The following is a 26,297-nucleotide window of genomic DNA, read 5'->3' on the forward strand; positions in this document are numbered from 1 at the left end:
GAAATTGCGTCACTCGATCGATTGATCAGATCAACTTGAGTGCAGCAGATGAAGTGGAAGTCGGAATGGAATTGGAAGCTTCTGGGAACGCCCTTCGAGCTCACGATCAGCTGATGAACATCACAAATCAGGGAACGCCCTCGATCTGGATTGCGGATCAGAAATTCAACTCGCAGACCGGGGAACGCCCACTGCCACTCTCTGACATCGGACAATGAACGACGGCAGCTCAGTGATCGCTGGCGATGAAGAAGACTCTGTTGGTGCGGGGAGCATCCGACGATCGAACCTGAGTTTTGATAATGGCAAAGGATTCAAAGTTAAGGTTTATGGTGATCTAACATGTTGAATAAGTGTTTCAGAAAAGTCCTAGCTGCGGTTAGGCAAAGGGAAAACCCTAAGGGGCGGCAACCTTAGGTCCTAGGGGGCGGTAACCCTAGGTGGAGGAAAATCCTAAGGGGTGGTAACCTTAGGTCCTAGGAGGCGGTAACCCTAGGTGTAGGAAAATCCTAAGGGGTGGTAACCTTAGGTCCTAGGGGGCGGTAACCCTAGGTGGAGGGAAACCCTAAGGGGCGGCAACCTTAGGTCCTAGGGGGCGGTAACCCTAGGTGGAGGAAAACCCTAAGGGGCGGCAACCTTAGGTCCTAGGGGGTGGTAACCCTAGGTGGAGAAAAACCCTAGGGGGCGGTAACCCTAGGTCCTAGGGGGTGGTAACCCTAGGCGTAAAGTCTAGTCGGTCTGGAGGACCGGACTGGCATCAGGTAATCTCTCCTGAGAGGAGTAGGTGAGGACGCGTTCCCCGTAGAGGGAACAGTAGGCGTCGGGTCGACCTAGGGTTTCCGGTTAGGAAATCTGAAATCAGACCCAGACAGTCCGAAGACTGTCGTTTATTCTTTACTATGTTTTATCAGATTCTAACGCTGTCTTGCAGGGTATTTTGCTCGAACTAACCTTGTTTTGCAGGTGAAGAACCTGCTGGAAAAAGGGAGGTCCGGGCGCCCGGGACCAATTTTTATCCCCTGCGCGAAGTTGACACGTGGAGCATCCTGGTTGGTTGGCCACGTCACACTCCAGGCGCCCGGAAAGGATCCAGGCGCCCGGAATATCATATATAAAGAGGGTCAAGGGAACAGCTAAAAGAACACAACGAAGAAACAACGACAATCTAAGTAATCTCCCTGCGACAAGCTGCGAACGACTCGATCCAGAAAGTGCTGCAACGACACCCGACAACCCAGAGCTTCGATTTAGTCTTTTGTTGTCGGTATAATCTGTTTACTGCTTTAAATTATAGTTAATCTGTAATAGTTTTATCGTGCTTATAGTTGTTGCCCACGGAAAGCGATCAAGGATCGCGGGCCTTCGAGTAGGAGTCGCTTTAGGCTCCGAACGAAGTAAATCTTCCTGTCTCTCTGTGTTTGCTATCTCTTTATTCCGCTGCGCTTTTACTCATTTGTTTTACGAATCGAAAGAAATAGCCACTAACGCTATTCACCCCCCCCTCTAGCGTGGTCTCGATCCAACAATTGGTATCAGAGCGGGGTCACTTTGAATTGGTACAACCACCTTTCAAAACAAATTCTTCTTTCGATTTTATATTTTTCGGAGTCAATTAGAATTTAGCCTTAAAGCTTTATTCTAATTCTTTTATCGAATCGGTTTTTGCCCGAAGTTGGTGCAACACCACTCGAGCTCATTATTACTACTATTTTTATTTCTCTCCCGCACTACTAATCCAAGACCAAGTCTTGGAACAAATTTTATTGTGTTTATTTTGCGAGATTCCTTCTAATGGCCTACGAAGATGGGTACAACTCAACATGCCTACCACTGCTGTCTGACGAGAACCTCAGATACTGGAAAGACCAAGTGGAGCATCAATTAAAGACCGAAGCAGAAATATGGACCATAGTCCATATTGGATTCACTCTTCCCACTAAAGAAGGTGTACCCATCACCTGTGACAAGTGGGATGCACAAACAATAAGGACATTCGAGGCAAATGCAAAAGCAACTTACATTCTCCTATGCGGACTAACAAATTCAGATCTTGATCGAGTTGGAAAGTTCAACAATGCTAAGGAGCTTTGGGAGAAAGTGCTCAAGCTTTATGAGATCCCTTCAGAGTTAGAAGATCGAATAGAACCTGAGTCCGAATTTGAAATTGAATCCTCAGAGTCAACCTCCGAACCAGACTCAGAAAAATCAGAGCAAACCGATATCATAGCACTGATGGCCAAAGACGAGATATCGGAATCTGAATCAGAATTTGAAATGGCAACAGTCAAGGGGGAGGATCCTGTCATGACTTTGAGAGGTAAGATTGTAAATTCAAAATGCAAATATCATATAACTTGCTTTAAGTGCAGGGAGAGAGGGCACTATAAAAACGAGTGTCCTACTCATAAGACTCGGCCGGCACAATCGAAGGAGAAGGAGAAAATGATCAAAAAAGGGATGGAACAAATTAAATGCTTCAAATGCAATCAAATGGGTCACTGCAAAAGACAATGCCCAGAAAGAAGACCCAATAATCCAAAGGGAGAAATCAAGGTAAATAAATTTACATTATATGAAAATCCAGTTTTTACAACACATGATTGCAGTAGTTCAACTAATCTTGCTTGCTCAAGTATAGATTTTTCTTCAAAATTAGATACGCATGCTAATAATACCATGATTAAATTTGATTCATATCTAAACAAGAATAACTCCAAATTATTAAGTAAAAATAAGAAATTAACTTTACGAAAATTAGGAATACAAAATAACATTTTAAAAGATAAAATTGATAGATTAGAGAAGATTGTTAATAATTTAGTCAAATCACAAAATCTAGACTTAGATTACAAGTCTAAAGTAAAACTTAAATATTACGAAACAAGCTAAAAAGGAAAAATCAAATTAAGTAAACTTAAAATTTAAATTAAAATCAAGTTAAATTCGAGTTAAATTAAATCAAAATCAAACTAAAATCCAAAGGAAGGCTCCAGAATAGCTAGCACCTCCGAACTTAATTCACTCGATAAGGGTAACCAAGAGTAGACTACCCAGCAGGGTAATTAAGGTTAGATAAAATGGGCTAGGTTTAACTTGACCCACGGTACTGGTGAAGTTTTTGGATGATAGTACGTTAGGGAAGCTTGGGCATCGCATGTCTAGGAAGATATGGCTTCGACCTGGTGCATTTGGCCAAGTGGAACTGACCGAAGCTACCCTTAAATGGATCCTAACTAGTTAGACCAAGGTTTAGTATTAAGTTCAATGGGTAGGACTATTTGGGAAACCTCGAAGGCATGGTTACTTTAATGAGTACCTTGTGACTCACCATAGCCTAGAAGTTTATCCAAAGAATGCTTACTTGTTGAACCCAAAGCTAAACCTGAATCTAACAAAAAGTTAAACCAGACCCTTAAATTCAACCATAAGTCATCTCACAACAATTATAGGATTCCCTGATTGAAAATTTAGATGGGTGAGATGACCAAGGAATTTTTCAAACTGATAGTTGTTCAAAATCTTTAAAAATCATTTCAAAATTATTTGAAAAATCTCTTCAAAATCATTTCAAAATTATTTTAAAACTTAATTTGAAAAACGATCATTTCAAAATCTTTTAATCATTTCAAAAATTATTTGAAAAATCTTTTAAACTTAACTTCAAAATTATTTGAAAATTCTTTTAAACTCAATTTCAAAATTATTTCAAAAATCTTTTAAACTCAATTTTAAACTCAATTTCAAAATTATTTGAAAAATCTCTTAAACTCAATTTCATAATTATTTCAAAATTTTTAACTTAATTTCAAAATTATTTCAAAAATCTTTTAAACTTAACTTCAAAATTATTTGAAAATTCTTTGAAACTCAATTTCAAACTTAATTTCAAAATTATTTGAAAAATCTTTTAAACTTAACTTCAAAATTATTTGAAAATTCTTTTAAACTTAATTTCAAAATTATTTGAAAATTCTTTTAAACTCAATTTCAAAATTATTTCAAAAATCTTTTAAACTTAACTTCAAAATTATTTGAAAATTCTTTTAAACTTAATTTCAAAATTATTTCAAAAATATTTTAAACTCAATTTCAAACTTAATTTCAAAATTATTTGAAAAATCTTTTAAACTTAACTTCAAAATTATTTGAAAATTCTTTTAAACTCAATTTCAAAATTATTTCAAAAATCTTTTAAACTTAACTTCAAAATCATTTGAAAATTCTTTTAAACTCAATTTCAAAATTATTTCAAAAATCTTTTAAACTCAATTTTAAACTCAATTTCAAAATTATTTGAAAAATCTCTTAAACTCAATTTCAAAATTATTTGAAAACTCTTTTAAACTTAACTTCAAAATTATTTGAAAAATCTTTTAAACTCAATTTCAAAATTATTTCAAAAATCTTTTAAACTTAACTTCAAAATTATTTGAAAAATCTTTTCAAAATCAGTTCAAAATCTTTAAAACTTAACTTCAAAATTCTTTAAAAAATCATTTGAAAAATCCCTTGAAAAATTAATTTCAAAAATTATTTGAAATATCCTCTGAAAAATTAATTTCAAAATCCTTTTCAGAAGTTATTAATTCTAAACTCAATTAATTTTTAAATCTTCAAAATAATGGTCACTTATTTGGAATTCTAACTGATATTTTCAATGTTGTAAACTCAATCTCACACTCACTCATATGCTAAACATGCTTGTTAATCTAGAATGAGTGAGATGGAAAATTAGGAAAATAATTTTTTAACCTCTCATGCTTGAACTCCTGAACCAAAAAAAAAAAAAAAAATTAAGGCATTAATTAAGGGGGAGTGATTTTGAGTCGGTTTTAAAATTAGTTTTTCTTTAAAAAATTTTTTTGACTTGACCTCAAAATTAAAAACTATTTTTGGCATATCTTCGAAAATTAAAGCTATTTTTTTTGTAGCTTTAAAATTAAAATTATTTATGACCTTCAAATCATAATGTTTTCAAAGCTAAGTACTTAATTAAGTTTTCTCTACCTAAACTTAGTTAAATTATTTTCTAAACTTAGCTAATTGGCAAGATGTTCTCTAGAGGCAATATTAAAATTTAAGCATGCTTGTACTTAAGGGCTCTGATACCTGATCAAAACCAAATCTTGACTCATGCTTGGACCTTAGGGCTCTGATACCTTACTAAAACAAAATTTGTAAACTATTAAACACTAAGGTTATCGCTTCTCCTTTGCCTTAAACAGCTTTTCAAAATTTTTCAAATTTAAGACTTTCAAGTCTCTTCTATTTAAAATTTTTATTCTGTAAGAAAATTCTGCTGAGTTTTGTCTTGAAAAGTTAAGTTTTTTTTTTCAAAACTAGCTTATTTTTGATGTATGGCAAAGGGGGAGAGTAGAGAAATTCAAAGAGAACAAAAATCCAAAGGGGAGGTTATATTAAGGGGGAGTTTGTAATGCCATTTTTTTCCCCTTTCCTTGTACTTATACCTTACTGCATATTATTACTTAACTTTGAATTTCGATTGCCATAATCAAAAAGGGGGAGATTGTTGGTGCGGGGAGCATCCGACGATCGAACCTGAGTTTTGATAATGGCAAAGGATTCAAAGTTAAGGTTTATGGTGATCTAACATGTTGAATAAGTGTTTCAGAAGAGTCCTAGCTGCGGTTAGACAAAGGGAAAACCCTAAGGGGCGGCAACCTTAGGTCCTAGGGGGCGGTAACCCTAGGTGGAGGAAAATCCTAAGGGGTGGTAACCTTAGGTCCTAGGGGGCGGTAACCCTAGGTGGAGGAAAATCCTAAGGGGTGGTAACCTTAGGTCCTAGGGGGCGGTAACCCTAGGTGGAGGGAAACCCTAAGGGGCGGCAACCTTAGGTCCTAGGGGGCAGTAACCCTAGGTGGAGGAAAACCCTAAGGGGCGGCAACCTTAGGTCCTAGGGGGTGGTAACCCTAGGTGGAGAAAAACCCTAGGGGGCAGTAACCCTAGGTCCTAGGGGGTGGTAACCCTAGGCGGAAAGTCCAGTCGGTCTGGAGGACCGGACTGGCATCAGGTAATCTTTCCTGAGAGGAGTAGGTGAGGACGCGTTCCCCGTAGAGGGAACAGTAGGCGTCGGGTCGACCTAGGGTTTCCGGTTAGGAAATCTGAAGTCAGACCCGGACAGTCCGAAGACTGTCATTTATTCTTTACTATGTTTTATCAGATTCTAACGCTGTCTTGCAGGGTATTTTGCTTGGACTAACCTTGTTTTGCAGGTGAAGAACCTGCTGGAAAAAGGGAGGTCCGGGCGCCCGGGATGGATCCGGGCGCCCGGGACCAAGTTTTATCCCCTGCGCGAAGTTGACACGTGGAGCATCCTGGTTGGTTGGCCACGTCACACTCCAGGCGCCCGGAAAGGATCTAGGCGCCCGGAATATCATATATAAAGAGGGTCAAGGGAACAGCTAAAAGAACACAACGAAGAAACAACGACAATCTAAGTAATCTCCCTGCGACAAGCTGCGAACGACTCGATCCAGAAAGTGCTGCAACGACACCCGACAACCCAGAGCTTCGATTTAGTCTTTTGTTGTTGGTATAATCTGTTTACTGCTTTAAATTATAGTTAATCTGTAATAGTTTTATCGTGCTTATAGTTGTTGCCCACGGAAAGCGATCAAGGATCACGGGCCTTCGAGTAGGAGTCGTTTTAGGCTCCGAACGAAGTAAATCTTCCTGTCTCTCTGTGTTTGCTATCTCTTTATTCCACTGCGCTTTTACTCATTTGTTTTACGAATTGAAAGAAATAGCCACTAACGCTATTCACCCCCCCCTCTAGCGTGGTCTCGATCCAACAGACTCGCTCACAGATTTGGCTTGTGGAAGGAGCGTCAGGGACAAAGGATGAACAGTAGAGAATATCGCGAGGAGAAACGAACGCCCGAGCTCGCCATCACCACTGTAGCTTCTCAACTTTTAAACCTCTCCCAATATGATCCAACGGTTCAGAATGTTTCAGATCTCATCTAACGGTTCAAACTTCTCAGATCAGGATCAAAAGCTCTGGATCTTGTTCGATGGCTATGATGTACTTCCTCTTGGCTTGGATGGATTAGATCCTTGTCAGATGGCTCAGATCTCTCCGATCTTCACTAAACGGTCCAAATCGCTCTAAGGCTTGATCGTCTTGTTTAGTCTTAGATTTGAGCCCAATTCTGATCTGATTTGATCGGTCCATGATCCTTTTGAAACCTACAAAGAATATATCGACTATTAGCATCAAATACCATGATTATAAGCTAATTTGCAATTAAGTCCAACATAAATGTAATGCATGAAATGTGATGTCAATATAGGTTTTATCTATGAACAAGATCATTAAGAACATGCATTATGAATCAAAATAATGTAGCAAAATCATGGTTATCAACCTTCCATTAAATTTGATGGTTAACTTCCTCAATCGGGACCTGCCAACTCCGATACCAACCGACACTAAGCATGATAGCGATTATCCTGCGAGCTGACGAGAAGTGGAAATTAAGAAGAAGATAAGAAAAAAAATGTCGTCCTCTAACTTTTTTTTAAAAGGAAAATATTATTTAATAACTAAGGATTATCTCCTTAATAGCTAAGCACATGTTTATATAAACTCTAACTCTAAAATTCAAATAAAGGAAAGAAATTCTAATGTATATGATCCTGTCTTAAGGTGGTAGAGATGACGCATTGGGTAAATGGCACTGTCGTTGATTGGGAGAAGACTTCAAGCTAGCAAGCTAGAAAAGAGGATGAAACTTGGCTCTCTTTCCTGTGCACACCAAAGAGATCACATAGAACGTTACGGCGAGAATCAGGGAGGGGGTCCCTAGCGTAAGCACTCCGAGCTCAAGTCAAGAGGGTGATCGAGAGAAAAGTGGAGAAAATGAACAGTAAATGTGTATGCCTAAGGATGTTTCCACATACCTGACCAACGGAGAGGACTCTCCTTTTTATATCGCCTCTCATAACCCTCCCTCACAATAATGAGATGACAAAAAATATTCAGTGTCAGAATATGTTGTATGATAGAAGACATACAGTCAGGAAGATGTACAGTCATCCTCCATGGAGTCTTCCGTTACATGCATATGAACGATCTTTTATAACCTCCATAATGAATTAGGCGGCTGAGAATGTCTACTGTCAGACACTGGAAGATGTATAGTCACGCTCATAAGAAGATTTTATTGCAGGTATAGTAGAATATTCCCTGACAAGTAGCTATTATTATCTGCCAGATTGTTACAATTCTCTAACAATGATGTCCCCTGAAGGTAGTCTGACCGACCTAATAGCCGGCCGATTGTATGATGAGAAATTGACTATAGAAGTAGGGAGCTAAGTCCCTTAAGTCCAACCAGCTCTTTGACCCAACCAAGTATATGCTTAGTGCTTAGACATAAGTTAAGTTCTGTAAATCTATCCGACTCTTAGGACGATTGACTATATGTTAAGAGTTATATTGTAATAGTGGGATGTGAGTTGTCCTCTAAGTCCGATCGACACTAAGTCCAACCGATTGTATATTAAGAGACTGCTCTTGCTGTGTGTTGAGTGAATACCTCTGAAAGATGAAGAGTTAAGCCCCGTATGTTTGGCCGGCGTTAGGTTCATTCGAGTTTATTCTATATATATTGGTATTGAGTAGAACGTTAATATCCTCCATTCCGCCCGACATTCATGCCGACTAGCTATATGCTGAGGAAATTGTGCTCAGATAATGGGGAGTTGGGTCCCTTAAATTCGAGCAGGCATAAGTCCGTTACTAATACATATTCCGAAGAATCTTTGTTCACCTGTTTATCGTTTTCTCAAAACCATGATTATTTAGCATTTTGTTGAGCCAGTCTTAGTGTTTAATTTTAGGTAATGTTATGGATGGATATTATAACTTAATTTTATTGCGGTAATAAAATAAAACTATAAATCACAAGATGATAATTTAATGTTAAAAGAATAAGTTTGACCAAATTACCATTTTTACGTACAATTTTAAATGTTAAATTACTTAGGATCTCTATTATAAAATTTATAAGAGGTTTATAAAATTTAAAATGCTGAATAAAATTTTAAAATTACTATAGAAGTGAGATTTAAAATTTATAGTTTAAGAGTAATAGTAGAAATTTGAATATACTCTTTTGTCTTAAAATTGATAAATATGTATTAAATCATATGACTCATACTATGAATTAAATCATAAAAAAAATTATTTAGAGTTTTAATCATCGAAGATATTTCAATAAATTTTTATATTGATGATATAACATATTGAGATTATAAAAAATACTCATTTAAAATTTTAACTTTTGAAGATGTCCTTAGGTAAATCTCAACCAAGCTTACATTATTTAAGGAAAAAAGAATTTATTTGTTTTTTTTTAATCTGATTTGATTTACAACTAAGGGCATCTGCAATGGGAAGTTTATAGTTTACAATTTATGCTATAAATCTCTCAATATAAACCCTTCCCCCACTACATAGGTGGGGTTTATAGCTTTTTTTATAAACCTGTATCAAAATCTTGGGATCAGGTTTATAAAAAAATAATGGAGAGAGGATAGAGAGAGAATTTTAAAAGAAGTAGAATTTTTAAAAGAGCGGTTTTATGATAATAGAGGGTGATTTTTAAAAGAAGTAAAGTTTTTAAATTTTGATGTGACAATGATGTGGCAGAGCATAAACCTCTTTAAGAGGTTTACGACTACGGATGCCCTAATGAAGTATAAATCTACTTTTATATAAGCAATAGGTTTACAAATTCCTAAGGTGGCCTTAGGTACGCGATGAGGTAATGCAGGACCGGCTCAAGCCTATTTGGGACCCTAGGCGGAAAATTTTTTTTAGGCATTTGACGTTGTTTTTAAAAAAAAAAATCTCTCATCTTTTTCCATTTAGACTTGGATCGAAAATTGTGGTTTAAATTTTTTTTTAACAAATTAAATATTAATTTTAAAAATATTTTTTTATACAATTTAATTTTCTTACTTTTTAGATGTAAAATTATTAATTAAATTTTCATATTCAAGATAATCAGAGAAATATAATTTTTACGGTATTAAATATAGATTATTATTAGATATAATAATACACCTCAAGTAGATAATAAGTTTACAAGTCACTTAACTTAAAAATGAAGAAGGATAAAAGTATGTCTAATTATTTAAATATAAGACGGAAAGAATAACCATTAAAAGAGGAACAAAATTGAGAAAATAAGAACAATGAAATAGGATAATAATACAAAAAAAACATTCTCATATGCTCAACTCATCGTCGTCATCGGCAAAGTACAAAAAATAAATAAAAAATAATAATTTATAAAATGACAAAATTGAATACAATCTTTAGAAAATAAAGATCACAATGAGACTAAATCAGCCATTATGATTTATCAATAACTAAATAGAAGTGTTTTTAAGCAGCACAAGAAAAAATAAACTATAATTTTTATTACCTAAACTAGAACAAATTATAAATGATAGAATGGAAACAAAGGGAAAATCGAATAATTTGTGACTGTAAATATATCTAAATAAAAGTTAAAATTAATGTCTATCAAGGAAGCGAAATGACAAAGGTATCTAACTTGTTATTGCTAAAAAATAATAAAATCTTCCATTTTGATCTGTCATAATATGAATGAATGCATGAACAATTAGATTTAATCAAGCAATGAGCATTGTAATACCGACCGAATCAACGCATTAGTGTTAGGTGGAGATGTGGAGTTTTTCTTCTCGAATCTCAATGAGTAAGAGAAGAGAGGGGGAGTTGGAAAAGGAGAAGAGAGGGGAACTTAAAAAAAACTAATATTTTTATTTTACATTGTATGGATAAGATAAAAATTTTTAATTCATGTTCTTATTAATTAAAGAGAAAGCATCACCAATGAATGAGAAATGTAATGAGAGAAGGCTATGATTGAGATATATTGAAGAGGAATAGATTAAGTTTTATAAAATAATATTCATAGTTAAAAATAAATTTAATTTGTTAAAAAAGAGTCCCTTTATAAAAAATGTGGAACCGCCACATCAGCGGCCCCCCTAGAGTCGGTCCCACGGATATGAAGGCAGGTAAATGAAGGTACACAGCTGAAAGCGTATAACCGAGACGCTAAAAAAAATGATATCTTTGTGAAATTTGAAGTTTGATAAATGAGATCATGTAAATATTTAATCATGTGGGTCCTATTCTTTTCAATTCTCTTAAAAAATATACATAAAAATATATTTAATATATTAAAAATAATGATCCCAATTTTTAAAGAATGAGATTGTAAAATCTTTTAGTATGTGGCCCCTATTTTTTTAGTTCTCTTTTAAAAATATATATTTAATACACAAAGGGGCATGGAATAACTAATGAAGATAAGAGTTGGCATGGGGTAAATTAATTGTGCAATGAATAAATTACTCTAATTCAAAGTTAACCCCAAGTAATTAACGGTAAATAAGTATTCTTTTAAAGAAGCACAAAGTATTTATTGATTGTAAATTTAAATTATTTTACTAAATTTATCTTACTTAGATCATTTTTTTTAATTAATTTTATATGGGTTAATACTATTTTATTGAGTTTTGACCAAAATAAAAATTGAACAATATAGTACTTTTAGAATATTCCAACGAAAAAAAAAACCCCATTGCATTAAGTGCTTAATTAATGTGATATCCATTACTTGAAAATTATATTCACACTCAAATGATGCAGGGTGATGCTGGAATATAAAATTATAAACAGATTATGAATAATAATAATAATAATAATAATTCAAAAATACATGATTAATTTTTTTTAAAAAAAAATAAAATCAAAGAAGACTACAATGGAAAGATTTATTTATCTTTGACGAAGTGAATAACCAACCCAGGTGACAGGTGTCATAAATTAAATAGAATACCAAAGTTGTTTTAGCCTTATAAAATTGCTGGAAACAAATTAACCGCCCGTTGCTTCACTAGGCTCGATGACCAGAATTTATTTCCTAATTTGATTATAATTTGATTTTGTACGTAATCATAATTAGATTATAAAATCACAGTCATTCCAATCACAATTAATTATACCAAATAAAACCGTTTATTTTCAATAATTTTAAATCTCAATCGGTTCCAATCTTATTTCCAATTATTCCAACTCAAAAAATCTATAGATAACAAGCCATCCTAATCTGCTTTGAGCTGCTCGACACCACCATGACGGCGAAGAGCGAGTCTTCCAGCGGCGACGGCGAGGCCACCCCCACTGTTCCGGAGTGGGTGGCCACCTTGGCGAGGCAGCAGTACTTCACCAGCGGCGGCGACGACGGCGGCGAAGCCATTGGGGTGCCGGTGTGGTTCATCGCCTCAAAGAGGGTGGAGAACTCCGACCTCGACACGCAGCAGAACCGCCTCTACCTTCCCACCGACTCCGTCGGGGCCAATCTCGTCGGCCTCCTCTCCCTGGAGGAGCGCACCATGGCCAGCCTCGTCGGCGACATCGGCCAGCCTAGTAAGCGGTGCCGCACGGAGGCAGCGGAAGAGGAGATGAGGGAGAAGCAGAAGGCGGCGGGGCGGGCGCACGGAGGGCTGCCAGTGCGGGTGTACGCACGGTGCGGGTTCGTGTTCTACCTTTGGCTGACTCTATGGGACGGAAGCGGTGACACCGTGATCCAGGGCCACGAGCTCAAGTTGTTCCGGTCATTCAGTTCGCTGAAGAAGGGTGAGGACATTGACGTTTGGGCCTTCCGCCGCCGCGGGGAACTTTGCTTTGCCATCGGGAGGCCATGAACTGCTAGCTGGACCACCTGCTACAATTTACTACTTTGTTCTGTTCTGTTCTGTTCTGTTCTGTATTATGAACACTTTTTTGGGATCTAAATCGTTAGTAACAAATATATAATGCTTAGTTGATTTAATTGTGATGTATATATACGTAGGGAAGTAAGCCTTGAAGATTTCATCTGGAAACTGTTATTGAAAGTAGTATCATTAATTTGGGCAGGAGCAAAATTAAACTAACTAGTAAAGAAGACACAAATCAAATAAGTTGGGTAATGTCAGCGTTACTCCAATCTCTCAAGTCAAATTGAGGAGTCACGCGTAGAGTCGTCTCAATCAATCTTAGGCATGGAAAAAAATTAATATTTTTTAAATAAATATTAGAAATATTTAATTTTATTAGTTATAGTAAAAAGTGGAATTTATCAATCTAGCAACCTAACACGATCGATCGTAGACTTTGTTGAGATTCGACACCTTATCCATTGTTATAATATTTATCCTGTATTAACCAACTCAATTATGTCCAGGGCCACATTTAATTTTGTTAGTAAAATTTAAAAGGACAATTTCATATATTGTCAATGATTATTTATACAATTATAAGAGTGACAGGCCAGCAATAATACTTTATCTTATGTCAAATCTCACTTTATTAGTAAAATTTTAAAAATAAAAAATATTTTAGGTTTTCTAATTTAGAAACAGCAATAAATTATTGTAATACTATAAATATACATTTTAATTATATATATATTTTAAAAAATATCAATCATTTTTAATTTTAAGGAAGGAAAGTCTCGACACAATAGTAAAATTATTGTGTAAGAAGCTTCGTGAACTAAACTATCTTTTTATCAATTTTAACTTTCATAAATTATTAATAAAATTTATTTATCCAAAAAATATTTAACTAGAAAATATTCATGGTGAATTATTAAAAAAAGTGGGAAAGAAAACTAAAATTTTTTTTAAAAAAATATTACTACATTATTGAATATGTTTTTAACTATTTTTATCATATATATATATATATATATATATATATATATATATATATATATATATATATATATATATATATATATATATATATATAATTTTTATCATTAAAAAAATTAAAATTACTAATTAAATTTTAATAAAAAAATAAAAAAAACTACCAACTAAAATCTAATTTTAAAAATTAACAATTAAATCTAACACAAGTAGAAAAAATAAAAATGATGTAAATTTAATCTATAAAAAATTTAAAATTTTTTACCAAATATAATTTAGTTTAGTAAAAAATTAAAATTACCAATAAAACTCAACTAAAATTTATTTGAACCATAATTTTTAATATTTAATATCCCTATTCATATGTTTTTAAATTAATATTCATATTTAATTTATATAAATATATATATATATATATATATATATATATATATGTAAATTTCATGGACCCTAATATAATAAGAGCCTTAATCGTCTGTGCCTTGAGCCCGCCCTGAGGTAATGACCTCCTAGAACAAGTTGACTATTAATCCCTCATGCCAATCGGGAACCAAATCTGCAGATGCTTGCGACACATCCAATAGAACACGACAAATTTCCAAAGAGTAGTTTAAGGCAGCTATAGACATGTCCACGTCCTTCAAAAGTCAAAGCTCCTTGTTGCCGGTGCCAGTTTCTCTCTACTTGGGATCTCTCTAATCTCCGTTCGGGAGCTGAGGCATCAGCCATTCAATGACGATGTTGTTCACGCTTTCAGATTTGGGGCGGCTCGGGGTGACTCTCATCGGCAGCTTTGTTGAAAAGCTCCGGAGGGTTGAAGTCCATAGGTTACAAATGCTGCCTGAAGTTGGAGTTGTACTCAGAGACCTGGAGACTTGTGTGATCCAGATTCGGCACATCATCAGCGCCGCAGAGAATTCTTTCACGATTGCGACTGACGAACTGATGAAACTTGAATTGGAGGGATTGCTAATGCATCTTAAGGACACGGTTTATGATGGTGAGGATTTAGTGGAAAAGATCGAGCACGATGTTCTGCATCATGGAGTGGATCAGCATCAATACGAGGCACGTAGCCAATCATCATCCTCTTTCAATTCCTCTGCAACAAAAAGTAAAAATGCATCTTCTCCTGTTAAAGTTCACACTGTGGTTGAAATTGAGGATAGCCGTGTTTATAAATTAAGGAAAATTTATCAAAGTTTAGACAAAATTGCAACTGCACTTGTAAAGATCATCAAAGTTGTGAATTCAGTAGATGCAGATGACAGACAGAACATACATACTGCAGACTCCATAAGCAGTAACGCAACTTCCTTCTTGGTCAATGGTAAAGTGTATGGACGAGACAAAGAGTTCAATACACTCAGACAACTGTTGTTGAAACCTTCTCTTGGTTCGGGATTCAGCAATGGCAGCCTGTCTTTCATAAGAATTTTGGGGGATGAAGGCGTCGGAAAGACAACTCTGGCTCAGCGACTATACAGCGATACGAGCATAACGGAATATTTTCAGTTGAAGATCTGGGTCTATCCATCAGAAAACTTCAACGGGAAAAGACTCACCAAAGAGATATTGCAGTCTGCAAATATCGACACTCCTGATTGTATGAATTTGGATATGCTTCCCGTTATGGTTAAGAAGAAGATAGCATCAAAAAGATTTTTGATTGTCCTAGATGACCTATGGAATACGGACATGCATGGATGGGACATGCTTTGTGCATCACTAAGCTCCGGAGTGCCTGGCAGCAAGGTGCTCCTGACAACTCGCTTTCCAAGGCTCCCAACTGTGGCTTCCAATGAATGTGCATTCCACCTAAATAGAATGGACGAAGAAGAGTTATGGGAATTTTTCAAATTCTGTGCCTTTGGCTCTCAAAGCTCTCAAGAAAAACCACCACTAACTGACATTGCAAAGAAGATGGTTAGCAGACTCAATGGATTGCCACTTGCAGCAAGAATGGTTCGAGGTTTGTTGAACACCAATATGGATGTAAGCCACTGGAACAATATATTGAATAATGAAATATGGCAAATACCGGAGTATGGACTACTCCCAGTTTCACAGATTAGCTATCATTGTCTTCCTGTACCTCTTAAGCGATGTATTGCATTTTGTTCCTTATTCCCTAGAGGTTACTGGTTTGCCGAAGAAAAGTTGATCAGAATTTGGAATGCTGAAGGATTCATTGTAGCTCAAGCAAATAGAAGGATGGAGGATGTAGGGAAAAGCTATTTCCAAGAGTTAGTTAATAGGTCTTTCTTTCAAAGACTACCACACAAGTCCCTTCAGGAAGAACAAACAATTTTTTATGTCAACCATGACCTCATACATGATCTTGTAGAATGAGCCTCCGTAAGAGATTCTTACAAGGTATATGAACAGATTCCCTACTTACCAGATCTCCAAAAAACCCTGCGTCATCTATCAGTATTTGGGGAGCATGTTAAGCCAGAAAGGTTAACGGACCGTTTTGTCAATGAAAGATTGAGAACCTTGATTTTTTCAAGTATGAAAGAACCATGGTGTGAGACAAAAATATCGGCCAATCACCTGTTTAACAGACTAAAATGTATCCGTGTGTTGATTTTGCACGACTGTGGAATGATTGAGTTGCCTTGGACCATCAATCGCTTAATACACCTCCGGTATCTTGACATATCTGACAACTTTGGCATTCAGCAACTTCCAGAGTCACTAAGTTATCTTCACAATTTGCAGTACTTCGACCTAAACAACTGTCAAGTGCAGACTTTCCCAGCAGGTATCACTAATTTAATCAACCTGAGGCAACTCATTTCAGTAGATGAGATTATTTCTAAGATAAGCAGCATCGGAAAGCTAATCAATCTTCAAACATTGCCGACATTCAAAGTGCTAAAGGGTGATGGGCACAAGCTCACAGAATTAAGCTCTTTGACACAACTCCATGGAAGGTTACGAATTATCAATCTTGGGAATGTTGAGGATAAAATGGAAGCCAGTGCAGCTAAACTACACGACAAAGTGCATCTTGATGAATTGGTGTTAGCTTGGACATCAAACCAGAATTCCAGCTTCGATGACAATGCGTTGCATGCCTCGGAAGAGATACTTGAAGAACTGCAACCACATTCCAAACTCAAAAGTTTGACAATTAGAGGATACAGAGGTGCCAGAGCTCCCAGTTGGTTACATACGGAAACGTTGGCTAGCTTGGAAACTCTTAGATTGGAGAATTGTGGAAGATGGGAGGATGTTGCATTTATTAGGCAATTGTTGCATCTCAGATCCCTTTACTTGAAGGGGATTCCTGCAATGAAACAAACAACTCGAGAATTATTTGGTCCTCCTATAGAGAACAAGTTCTTCCAAGGGCTAAAAGAGCTAGTTTTGGAGGGCATGGACTTACTGGATGAACTCTCAAGTCTTGGAAATCTTCCATGTCTTAGGATTCTTCAGATCTCAGGGATGCCTGCAGTGAAAATTCTAGGCCTAGAATTCCATGGATTCGCAGATCAGGGCAACCATTTCCCATGTTTGGAAGAGCTCAAGTTCAGCAACATGTCAGAATGGGAAGAGTGGACTTGGACTGGAGACAGCGAGTTGTTTCCCTGCCTGCTTGTTCTTAAGATTGAAGATTGCCCCAAGCTCAAGATGTTGCTCCCACTCCCTCCATCACTTACGACACTAGAATTATGGCAAAATGGACTAGTTGAACTTCCAGGACTGTGGAATAAAATTAATGGAAGTAGCAGCAATATGATTGCATCTCTGTCAAAGTTGTATGTATCTGAATGTCCAAATCTGAGAATACTGGACCAAGGGCTGCTATTTCATGACCTACCAAACATTGAATCCATTGAGATACATGAATGTCAGGAGCTGCTGTGGCTTCCAGTGAAAAGGTTTAAAGAATTCACCTCCCTAAAGAATTTGTCAATAAAGAACTGCCCCATGCTTATGAGCTCGACAGAATACAAGAGCGACAAACTTCTCCTGCCGCCTTCAATTGAGAAATTAACACTGCTAGACTGTGGAAATCTCAGCGAAGCTCTGCGGCGTTGCTTGCTTAATCTGCCTTTAATTTCTCAGTTGGAAATAGGCCATCCTCCGACCCAAGGATGATGTCTTCCAAACCTTTGCAAAGGTACTTTTCATCGACAATGGACTCTAAGATGAACTTGCTAGACGTGCTTTTTACATTACTTTAGGTCATGCTTTCAGAAACTGTGTTTGTTCGCATTTATGATTTCAGTATTATTCACCACCCTGCAGATCATACCATGTGATCTGCTATATTTTGCTTTGTAATATGCTTCTATGGTCTGTACCAACTTCTTGATTGGACTATATGTATCAATAAGCCCCTTGTTCATTCCTAGAAAACTCATCTCTGCATGAATGATACCCAAAAAAAAAAATGTGAATCCTTTAGAAGTTTTGCTAGAGTTTACGTGTAGCTTGTGAATTCTAGATCTAATCAAGAAAAAACCCGGCAATTTCTAAATTCTCTTTAAAAACACGTACCTAATGCTCTTGGTCATGTCAAGTTCATGTGCGAGGAAGCATCATTCTCATGGGGCGGTGCCGTTGTCATACGCCTTTATTTAGCCAAATATTGTTGGCCTTTTCCATAACACGAGAAGAATCATTCCATTAAAATTTTATGATTAATAAATTTATAGATCATCTACCTTTAAAATTAATCATGTAAAATTTAAATATCTGAATTATTAAAAATACCTTTCACCTTCACTTACATTTATTAATATTAATTATTTTGTTCAATCGTCCAAAAGAGAAAATGTAAGTTATCTCACAAAGAGGTCTTTTGCATTTTATTATATTATATTTCTCGTAAAACAATTGTTCAAAAATATCTCTCATCAAATCACATGGAATTTTGTAAGAGATTCTTTTCTTTTCTATGCACAATTTATCAGATTCGGATTTATTGTCTCGGGCGGATCCGATGTGTTACCGACCTGTTAGAAGTTTCGATTTAAGAATCGATACCCAATCCAAATAAAAAGACGCGCAATTTAATAAGGCAGGAAAGAGAGGTCGAAATCTTGCTTGCATTGTTCCTTCGCTATGGTTGAATCCTACTGCCATTTCCTCTCTCTCCTCCTCCTCATCTCCCCTGCCGCTTGCCTCGGACGCCTCCGATCCGCCGAGCAACCGCTGTGTTCTCGATCGGACCACGTCTTCCTCACCCACCACGGATCTCAATGCCCTTCTTCAGTCGACAAGTCTCTGCCTGTGGAGGTACGCTGTCGCATGTTGCTTACTTCCTTGTACTCTCCGTTTGAGTATTTCTGTCCAAAGGTGGAAGCTTTCTTGTCGGAAGTAGGTGACGAGATTAATTACGGTTTGATTTTTCTCGGATTGTTAGGTCTCTAGAAGGATTCCTTATGACTATTTATCGGGTTTCTTAGAATTTTTTTGTTTTTTTGTTTTTTGAGTTACTTGTGTGGGTTTTGTACTGAAATATGATAACTAGGCTTATTGTTTTGATTTGGTTTGAAGGAAACATGCCTTTTCATTATTATGTTTTTGATTTCAGTTTATGCTTGATTAGGTAGGTTACATGCTGCCGATTAAGTGTAGAAAGGGCAAACTTTGATGTCTTTCATGAATTTGAGACAGTAGTTTCGATGAGTACTGCTTGATAAACTGCTATTGATTAACTCCTACTCTATAAGCAGAAAGGTGAAGAATGATAAGTATATGTTTTATTTAGATACAAAGTGTGTTGCTGACCTCTTTTAGTTGTTTCGCGGATTTCTTTCCACCCCTCCCTTTTTTTTTTCCTAATCTAATCTCATGCTTTAATGGGATGCTAACTTTAGTAGCTTTCTCTTAAATTTGAAGTATGGTACTTGGTAGCTATCTGTTGATTGGTCTCTTATGCTTCTTGAGGTGTGTGGTGTGCTTCATAGTTTCCACCCTAAGCTGAATCATTTTCATGCCTTTTTTTTTTAACATTTGGCTTCGTGTGGCCATTCACTTTGGACTTCTGCTACGGTCTAAGTTAACGCGTGCTATGAAGGGAGTAATTTTTAATGTCCATTTTCCAACAATGGACAACCAGATAGTAGTTTAAGATATCTTGTCTATGCTGGTTTCTTTGTGGATCAACAGGATAAATTTTATTATATTTTACTTTCTCGTTATCATGGACTAAACTCCCACTATGTCAGTTGAAAGGGAAAAGTTGGATATTAGTGGACAAACTGAACGTGTCACTATTTTTCTTAGCATATAATCATTGTGTTGGCCTTTAGTGTTTAGATTAAAAGTTAAACTTGTAAATAAAAAATAATGTATTAGTGTAATATATATATACTGTTGATGGTTTGATTTGTGATATTGCCTCAAAAACTGCTTTGTTAGAGAATAAGATATATGTGGGCTGAATCTATGGACCATTTGACATTATAATCACCATTAATTTGCAAAAGAAAATTATAAGCACAGATCTTAGCAACAAATGAAAATAACAATTATTTAAAATTGCACTTGCTTACCAGTATCAATGATCTTTTGACGATCACAAACTATCGATAGAGTTATACTAGGCACAAAGAATTCTAGTTGGAGATATGAAAGATATTAATGGAGATTGGACTAAAAGGATTATATATTAGAAATAAGAGAACAAAAGGAAAAAATTTCAACACCCCTACCGCCTCGGCCGCCTAGGTGGTTGAAAATTTTTTTTTTTACTATTTTTTTATGCATAATTAAATAATATATTAACTAAAAGATAACAAATTAAATAGAGGATCAAAAATTTTTAAAAAAATACTATAAAATATATTAATTAAAATAAAAAAGTTAATCTAAATATTTTTTTAAAAAATAAATAATAATAGTTTTTAAAATATATATTAAATTAATAGGATAATTTTATTGGATTTTAATTAAGCCTATTTAAATTATCCCAATCATGATTAAAATTATTAATCTAAAGTTTCAATTAAATCCTAAATTAAAAAAATAAAAAAACCTATTCTATTCGACAATCGTCTTTGCCATTTTGGAGTTGTACATGTCGTCGGACGCATTGTGTTTGAACCCGTCGTCAGGCTTAGGCGACAAGTCCAAACCCGTCGCTCGTTTCTAGACGCAACACCTGAGCCCAGCAATGGGCCTGGAAGTGTCGTCCAAGTCCAACGACAGGCTCGGAGGTGCCGCCCAAGTCCGACAATGGGCCCGGATGACCCACGTGAGTCCAGCGGTGCGTTTGGACACATCGCAAGTGACACGCGTCGAGTCCGAAGCGGAAATGTTGAATTGCCACCTAAACCACCGCCTTTCACAAGGTAGTGCGGTACAAAGCCGTGCAGTTGAGGTCCGCCTTCCTCCTAGGCGGCGCCCTCAACCACCGTTTAGAATAATGCCAGGAATTTAGAACAAGATTTTTAACTCAACAATGATAGTTGGAAATTTAAGAGAATAAGGGAGTTGGAGGACTGAATGACTTACAAAGCTATTTAAGCTGATATTGAAAACAAAGAAAGTGTTTGATTAAGGGAAGGTACTCCAAGGACTCTCTAGTCCCCTGTGTAAAAATAAAGAAGACGTATAAAATTATGCGAATTATAGGGGTGTTAAATTAATGAGTTATTCTATAAAACTTTGGAAAAAAAAAGTGATAGAAAAAAGATTTAAGGAAGGTGACCAAGGTGATCGAAGATCAATTTGGATTCATGCCTAAAATTCGACGATAGGATCCATATATGTTCTCAGACAACTGAATGAAAAGTACAAAAAAAGAACCACGTAAATGAACATAGAAAAAGAGTACTGAATGACACATTCAAGGCGCGTTACTACAGTGTACGTTATTTGTAGATAAACATTATTTTGATTGATAAAACACGTGAAATAGTAAATGCTTAATAAAGTAAAGATGGAATATATGAAATTTAAGTTTAGTAGTAGACATAGTTATTAAGATAGGAGATGACAAACTTTTAAATATCTAGGATCATTTTTGTAAAAGATGAAGTGGTTGATATTGATATTTTACATAGGATACAAACAAGATTATTAAATAAGGAGAGCATTAGGAGTTCTTTGTAATTGTAATGTCCTCTAAAGTTTAAAAAGAAGTTTTACAAAACTACTATTAGACCTATTATGTTATATGAGATTAAATATTGGAATATAAATTGAGCATGTGAGCAAAAGATCAAAGTCATAGAACTGAGGATGTTAATATGGATATGTAAACATACAAGGATAAGAAATGAGAATATTAGAAAAAAGGTAAAGGTTGCGCATATTGAGAAAAAAACCCCGAGAGATGCATTTATAATGGTATGAATATGTACTTAAGCGATCAATAAATACGCTAGTAAAACGATGTGATACCATGACAAATATGCACATTAATCAAGGAAGAAAGAGACAAAAAGATTTGATTAGCAACTATAAAATAGGATAATATTCATTTAAATTTAGATGAAAATATAGTAGATGATCAAGCCTAATGACATAGAGGGATTCATGAGAGAGTGTAGTGCAAGCAGTGAGGAGAGTTGAGAAGGGAGGCCACATCGGAGGGAGTCATGGTGTAGAGTATGAGGATTGTATTAGATGATGGTGATGTATAGGTGAATAAATCCACCTTGGAATGATCTATCTAATCCATACCAAACGGCTGGTGGTAAAGACACGTCAAATCCGTTATGGTTGGGGCTTTGCTAAAAAGCCTATGAAGGTGAATAGACCCACCAAAAAGGTCTATCTAGTCAGTAAACAACTCGTAGTAAAGACACATCAAATACGTTGAAGCGACTCCATGAGGCTTGGAGATGACATTGGATGATCCTATCCTCACAGACATAGGAGGAGGTTTGGCAGAGACAATGCAGAGCCATCTAAGGCTCGTGGACATAGGATGGAGTTTCGACAGAGAGGATGTCTAGCTAGTTGTGGCTCATGGACACAGTATGGAGTTGCGATAGTGATGATGTCGAGACATGCACAGTATGGACAGAGATGGATCACATGACGATCGACGATGTTGATCGATACCTCATTTTCGATATCTTATATTGAGGACGAGTAGGCGGCTAGCACGCGTCACAGAGAGAGAGATGGTACCCGACTGAGCACATGTACGCTTCCATGGTTTCCCTTCTAGATCTGACACTTCGTCAGACATGACATAAGGAGCTCCATGGTTAATTTGTATGGTTGTACACATTTTGATGATATATATTTATCTTTTCATCAAAAAAAAAAAAGAAGAGGGATTCATATAACTGATGTCACTTGGTGGGATAAAAACTTGATTTTTGCTGTTGTAAGGGTGTTGGAGGACTCACTACATTATTATTTCTCTAACCATTGTGAATAATTGTTTATATTTGCAATTTGCATCTCCCTGCCTTCTTTTATTTCGACTTGAACTTGCAGTAGTAGTAGTACTGTCTCATATTTATGCTTTCCCTTGGCATCTTTTCATTTGTTTTGGTCGCGAGCTACGAGTTTTGTCTAATTTGTATGATAATTTTTGAAGGTGAGTGGAGAGATACTCGAGAAAGTACTGGGTTCTCACAAGATAAGTACTTATTTTTCTGTTCTCTTCTATGCATCATGGTGCCCATTCTCACTCGGCAGTCAACCTACTTTTGATGCTCTTAGTTCCATGTTTCCTCAAATAAAACACTTCTTAGTGGAAGAATCATCAGTCATGCCCAGGTATGCTGCACCAAGTTTACTAGTTGATTTTCTCCTCTTCATCTAGCTGCCCATGTATTCTTTATGAAACTTACCATTTCATGTGTTAACTTTTTTTTGTTGCTGCTCAGTCTCCTCTCAAGATATGGTATTCACAGTTTTCCAGCTATAATTTTGATCAATGGGACAGCAAGGCTTCACTATCATGGGTCAAAGGATCTCACTTCCCTTGTCTATTTCTACAAGAAAAGTACAGGTACATTAGCTTCGGTTACATTTCTTTTCTCTCTGCGGAACTTCTGATTTACACTATCCAGTTTCATCCAGTATATTTGATGCATAGAAAAAGTCAATGCTCATGACAATTTCTTCAACTCAACCTTTTGGTGTTAGGTTTAGCATGGACCTTGCAAACATAATAGGTTTGGGCTGTATAATATCAGTTCAAGCGCCGTAATTTCAACTTCATTATTTTGTCTTGACATTTTCTCTACCTCATTTAATTTTAATTTCCAGATGTAAACTATTTGTAGCATCTTTAAACATATAGTAAACGTATCTTCGTTATTTTTATACAGGTTTTGACTCAGTCATACATCTGGAGATAGATCAGGCTGGTTCTGGAATTGTTAGGACTCAAACACTCCAGGTTGAAACTACAAAGGAATTGATAACGAAGGAACCTTACTTCGCATTTAGTGTTCTTTTCATCTTCTGAGGATGATCATATGCTTCGTCCCGGCAATATACTCCCATGTGAAAGCCTTTTGGGTCTCGCACGCCTGGCATCTGACATTGAGGTTTCTTTGTGAATTGAGCCATTTGCCGGAGCAGGTGCTTCATTTGGTTGATGTCAAAAAGTTATGGAGCAATCTTAGGATTCGCAATCGAACTAGGAACCTCCGGAAAGGTGCGAATAATGCACGAGTTTGGGCTACTAATCTTGCTTCAGTCTCCCTAGGTGAGTGGTCTACTTCGAAACTAATTCTTACTGACCCACAATAATCTCCTTTGATTCTGTGGTAACGTTCCCCATACTTATTATAGAGCTATGATAGATAGGGATGTGAGAGGGCATATGAGAAGCAAAATCTCATGTCATTCTTTGTTTTTCTTTTTTTTTTTTTGGATATGTTATCATATCGATACTGTATACAGTATAATCGGACTGCATTTTAAGAACATGCAATCTGTAGCTTTTCTGAGTTGTATCTTCTTGCTTTTTTTTTTGGCAAATCATTGTAATCTTACATTGGAAGTTCATGCATCACATTTCTCCGGTTACCCTCCGGTCATCTGCATCTGTGTTGCAAGTAAAAATTAAAGAGGGTTTCCTCGATGGTCTTTTGAAGTCGACAACAATTGAAAACTCTATATGATTGATGTGGCGTATAACGGATGGCCCAAAATAGCATAAGGTCGAGGGTCAGGGTAATGTATCACTCAAAAGTCAAGAATATGGTGGTAGTCAATGTCAAAGGGTACATATTTAAATTGATTGTGCCCGGCCGAATCTATGTTGGTCGGATCCCAAGGTCTCAATCCTCTAATTGCTCTTGGGCATAATTTCCCATCTACTCCCGATCGGTTCTAGGACGGTCGGACCATAAGGGCTTAGTCTTTTCACTGCTTTCGGGCATAACTTCCTGTCTACTCCCGGTTGATTCTATGTCGGTCGGACCCTAAGGGTTCAGTCTCCTAATTGTTCTTGGGCACAACTTTCAATCTACTCTCGATCGGCTCTATGTCGGTTGAACCCCAAGGGTTCAATCTCGTACACCTTCCTCCACCCAATGAGAGTTCGTTGTACATTTTCTATCATCTAACATTCTCTGACACCTGACATTCGTACAAAGACAGTATAAAAAAGGAGGTCTTTACATGGTCTTTTTTCTTACTTGAGCGTCGAAGGACTTGCGCCGATCTCTTGCCTGATTCTTGCTTTAATGCTCTTGTATGCTTGGTATGTGATATTTGCATGCTCGTAGATATCATTGGCAATCACCCTCCTTTTTTGCTAGTCCCAGGGTCGGGTCTTCTCTCCATCAACATTCTAGCTCTTTTTCTAGATATTTCCATCCGACTCAGCTTCTAGAAAAGATCAATGATAAAAAATACTTTAATATAATAATATTATATATAATAATTTTAATCAAGTTTGAATAATTTTAATTAATACATGGGTAAAACACATGTCAATGGTCGAGTAGTAACAGTGCTAAAAATACTAGCATTAACCTCTAATAATGCTCATTGTATTGCATCACCAAACTCTGAGGAGCTTTCACTCCAAAAGACAAACAGGGACAACTCATGCGTGAACGTGAACATGTTCATGAACATGAATATGAAATTACAGTGAACAGGCTGAGTGCCAAATCCTAATCATTCACATGTTGATTGATGGTCCAAAAAGAGAGGGAATAAAAAAAAAACATCTCGACTTTCTTATTCAACCACTCATCCATGACAACCAAAAGAGAGGAAGGAATGGACGCTCTTGTTCTTCTTTTTCTTCGCCACACATGGCTCTGCAACATGTTCAGGAATCTAAATCATGAATGGAAAAGCCATACAAAGTTAGGTGAACGGCCCTCCAACAAAGAAGACGCAAGCAATAATTCTCCTCATTTGCACATTGCAACAAATAATTGGCGGGCTTAGGGTTCACAGTGAAAGGCAAAAGAAGCCACTCACATGCACAACATTGATCCTTGGCATCTTTCGAGCTGTTCACTGTGCTCTTCTTTTGGAACCATCTACCACCAATTTGTGCAACACAACATCGTAGTCATTCTAACCATTGCACCATCAGATATTCAGATTAGACCCGAATGAACACTGCCTCAATC

General features: G+C 36.4%; 3 protein-coding genes and 1 pseudogene across 3 annotated transcripts in view; all 4 read left to right on the forward strand.

The window, feature by feature from the left end:
* Positions 1–12,920, forward strand: part of LOC122001259 — a 41,767-nt gene extending 28,847 nt beyond the window's left edge. Inside the window, exon 2 of the mRNA XM_042555915.1 lies at positions 12,159–12,920. Within this exon, the coding sequence (XP_042411849.1) occupies positions 12,202–12,774 (573 nt within the window). The 5' untranslated portion in view covers positions 12,159–12,201 and the 3' untranslated portion in view covers positions 12,775–12,920. The remainder of the gene's footprint in view (positions 1–12,158) is intronic.
* Positions 12,921–14,496: 1,576 nt separating this feature from the next.
* Positions 14,497–16,116, forward strand: LOC121999313 (putative disease resistance protein RGA3). Its single transcript, XM_042554011.1, has one exon. The coding sequence runs from the start codon at positions 14,497–14,499 to the stop codon at positions 16,114–16,116; it is 1,620 nt and encodes a 539-aa protein (XP_042409945.1).
* Positions 16,117–16,371: 255 nt separating this feature from the next.
* LOC121999314 (putative disease resistance RPP13-like protein 1) lies at positions 16,372–17,874 on the forward strand. The gene has a single exon (XM_042554012.1). It carries the CDS (start codon positions 16,372–16,374, stop codon positions 17,872–17,874), a length of 1,503 nt encoding a protein of 500 aa, XP_042409946.1.
* An 889-nt stretch (positions 17,875–18,763) lies between these two features.
* On the forward strand, positions 18,764–24,656 carry LOC122001258 (annotated as a pseudogene).
* The last annotated feature ends 1,641 nt before the right edge of the window (positions 24,657–26,297 follow it).

Source organism: Zingiber officinale, chromosome 7A (genome assembly GCF_018446385.1).
Source record: "Zingiber officinale cultivar Zhangliang chromosome 7A, Zo_v1.1, whole genome shotgun sequence".
Classification (NCBI taxonomy): domain Eukaryota; kingdom Viridiplantae; phylum Streptophyta; class Magnoliopsida; order Zingiberales; family Zingiberaceae; genus Zingiber; species Zingiber officinale.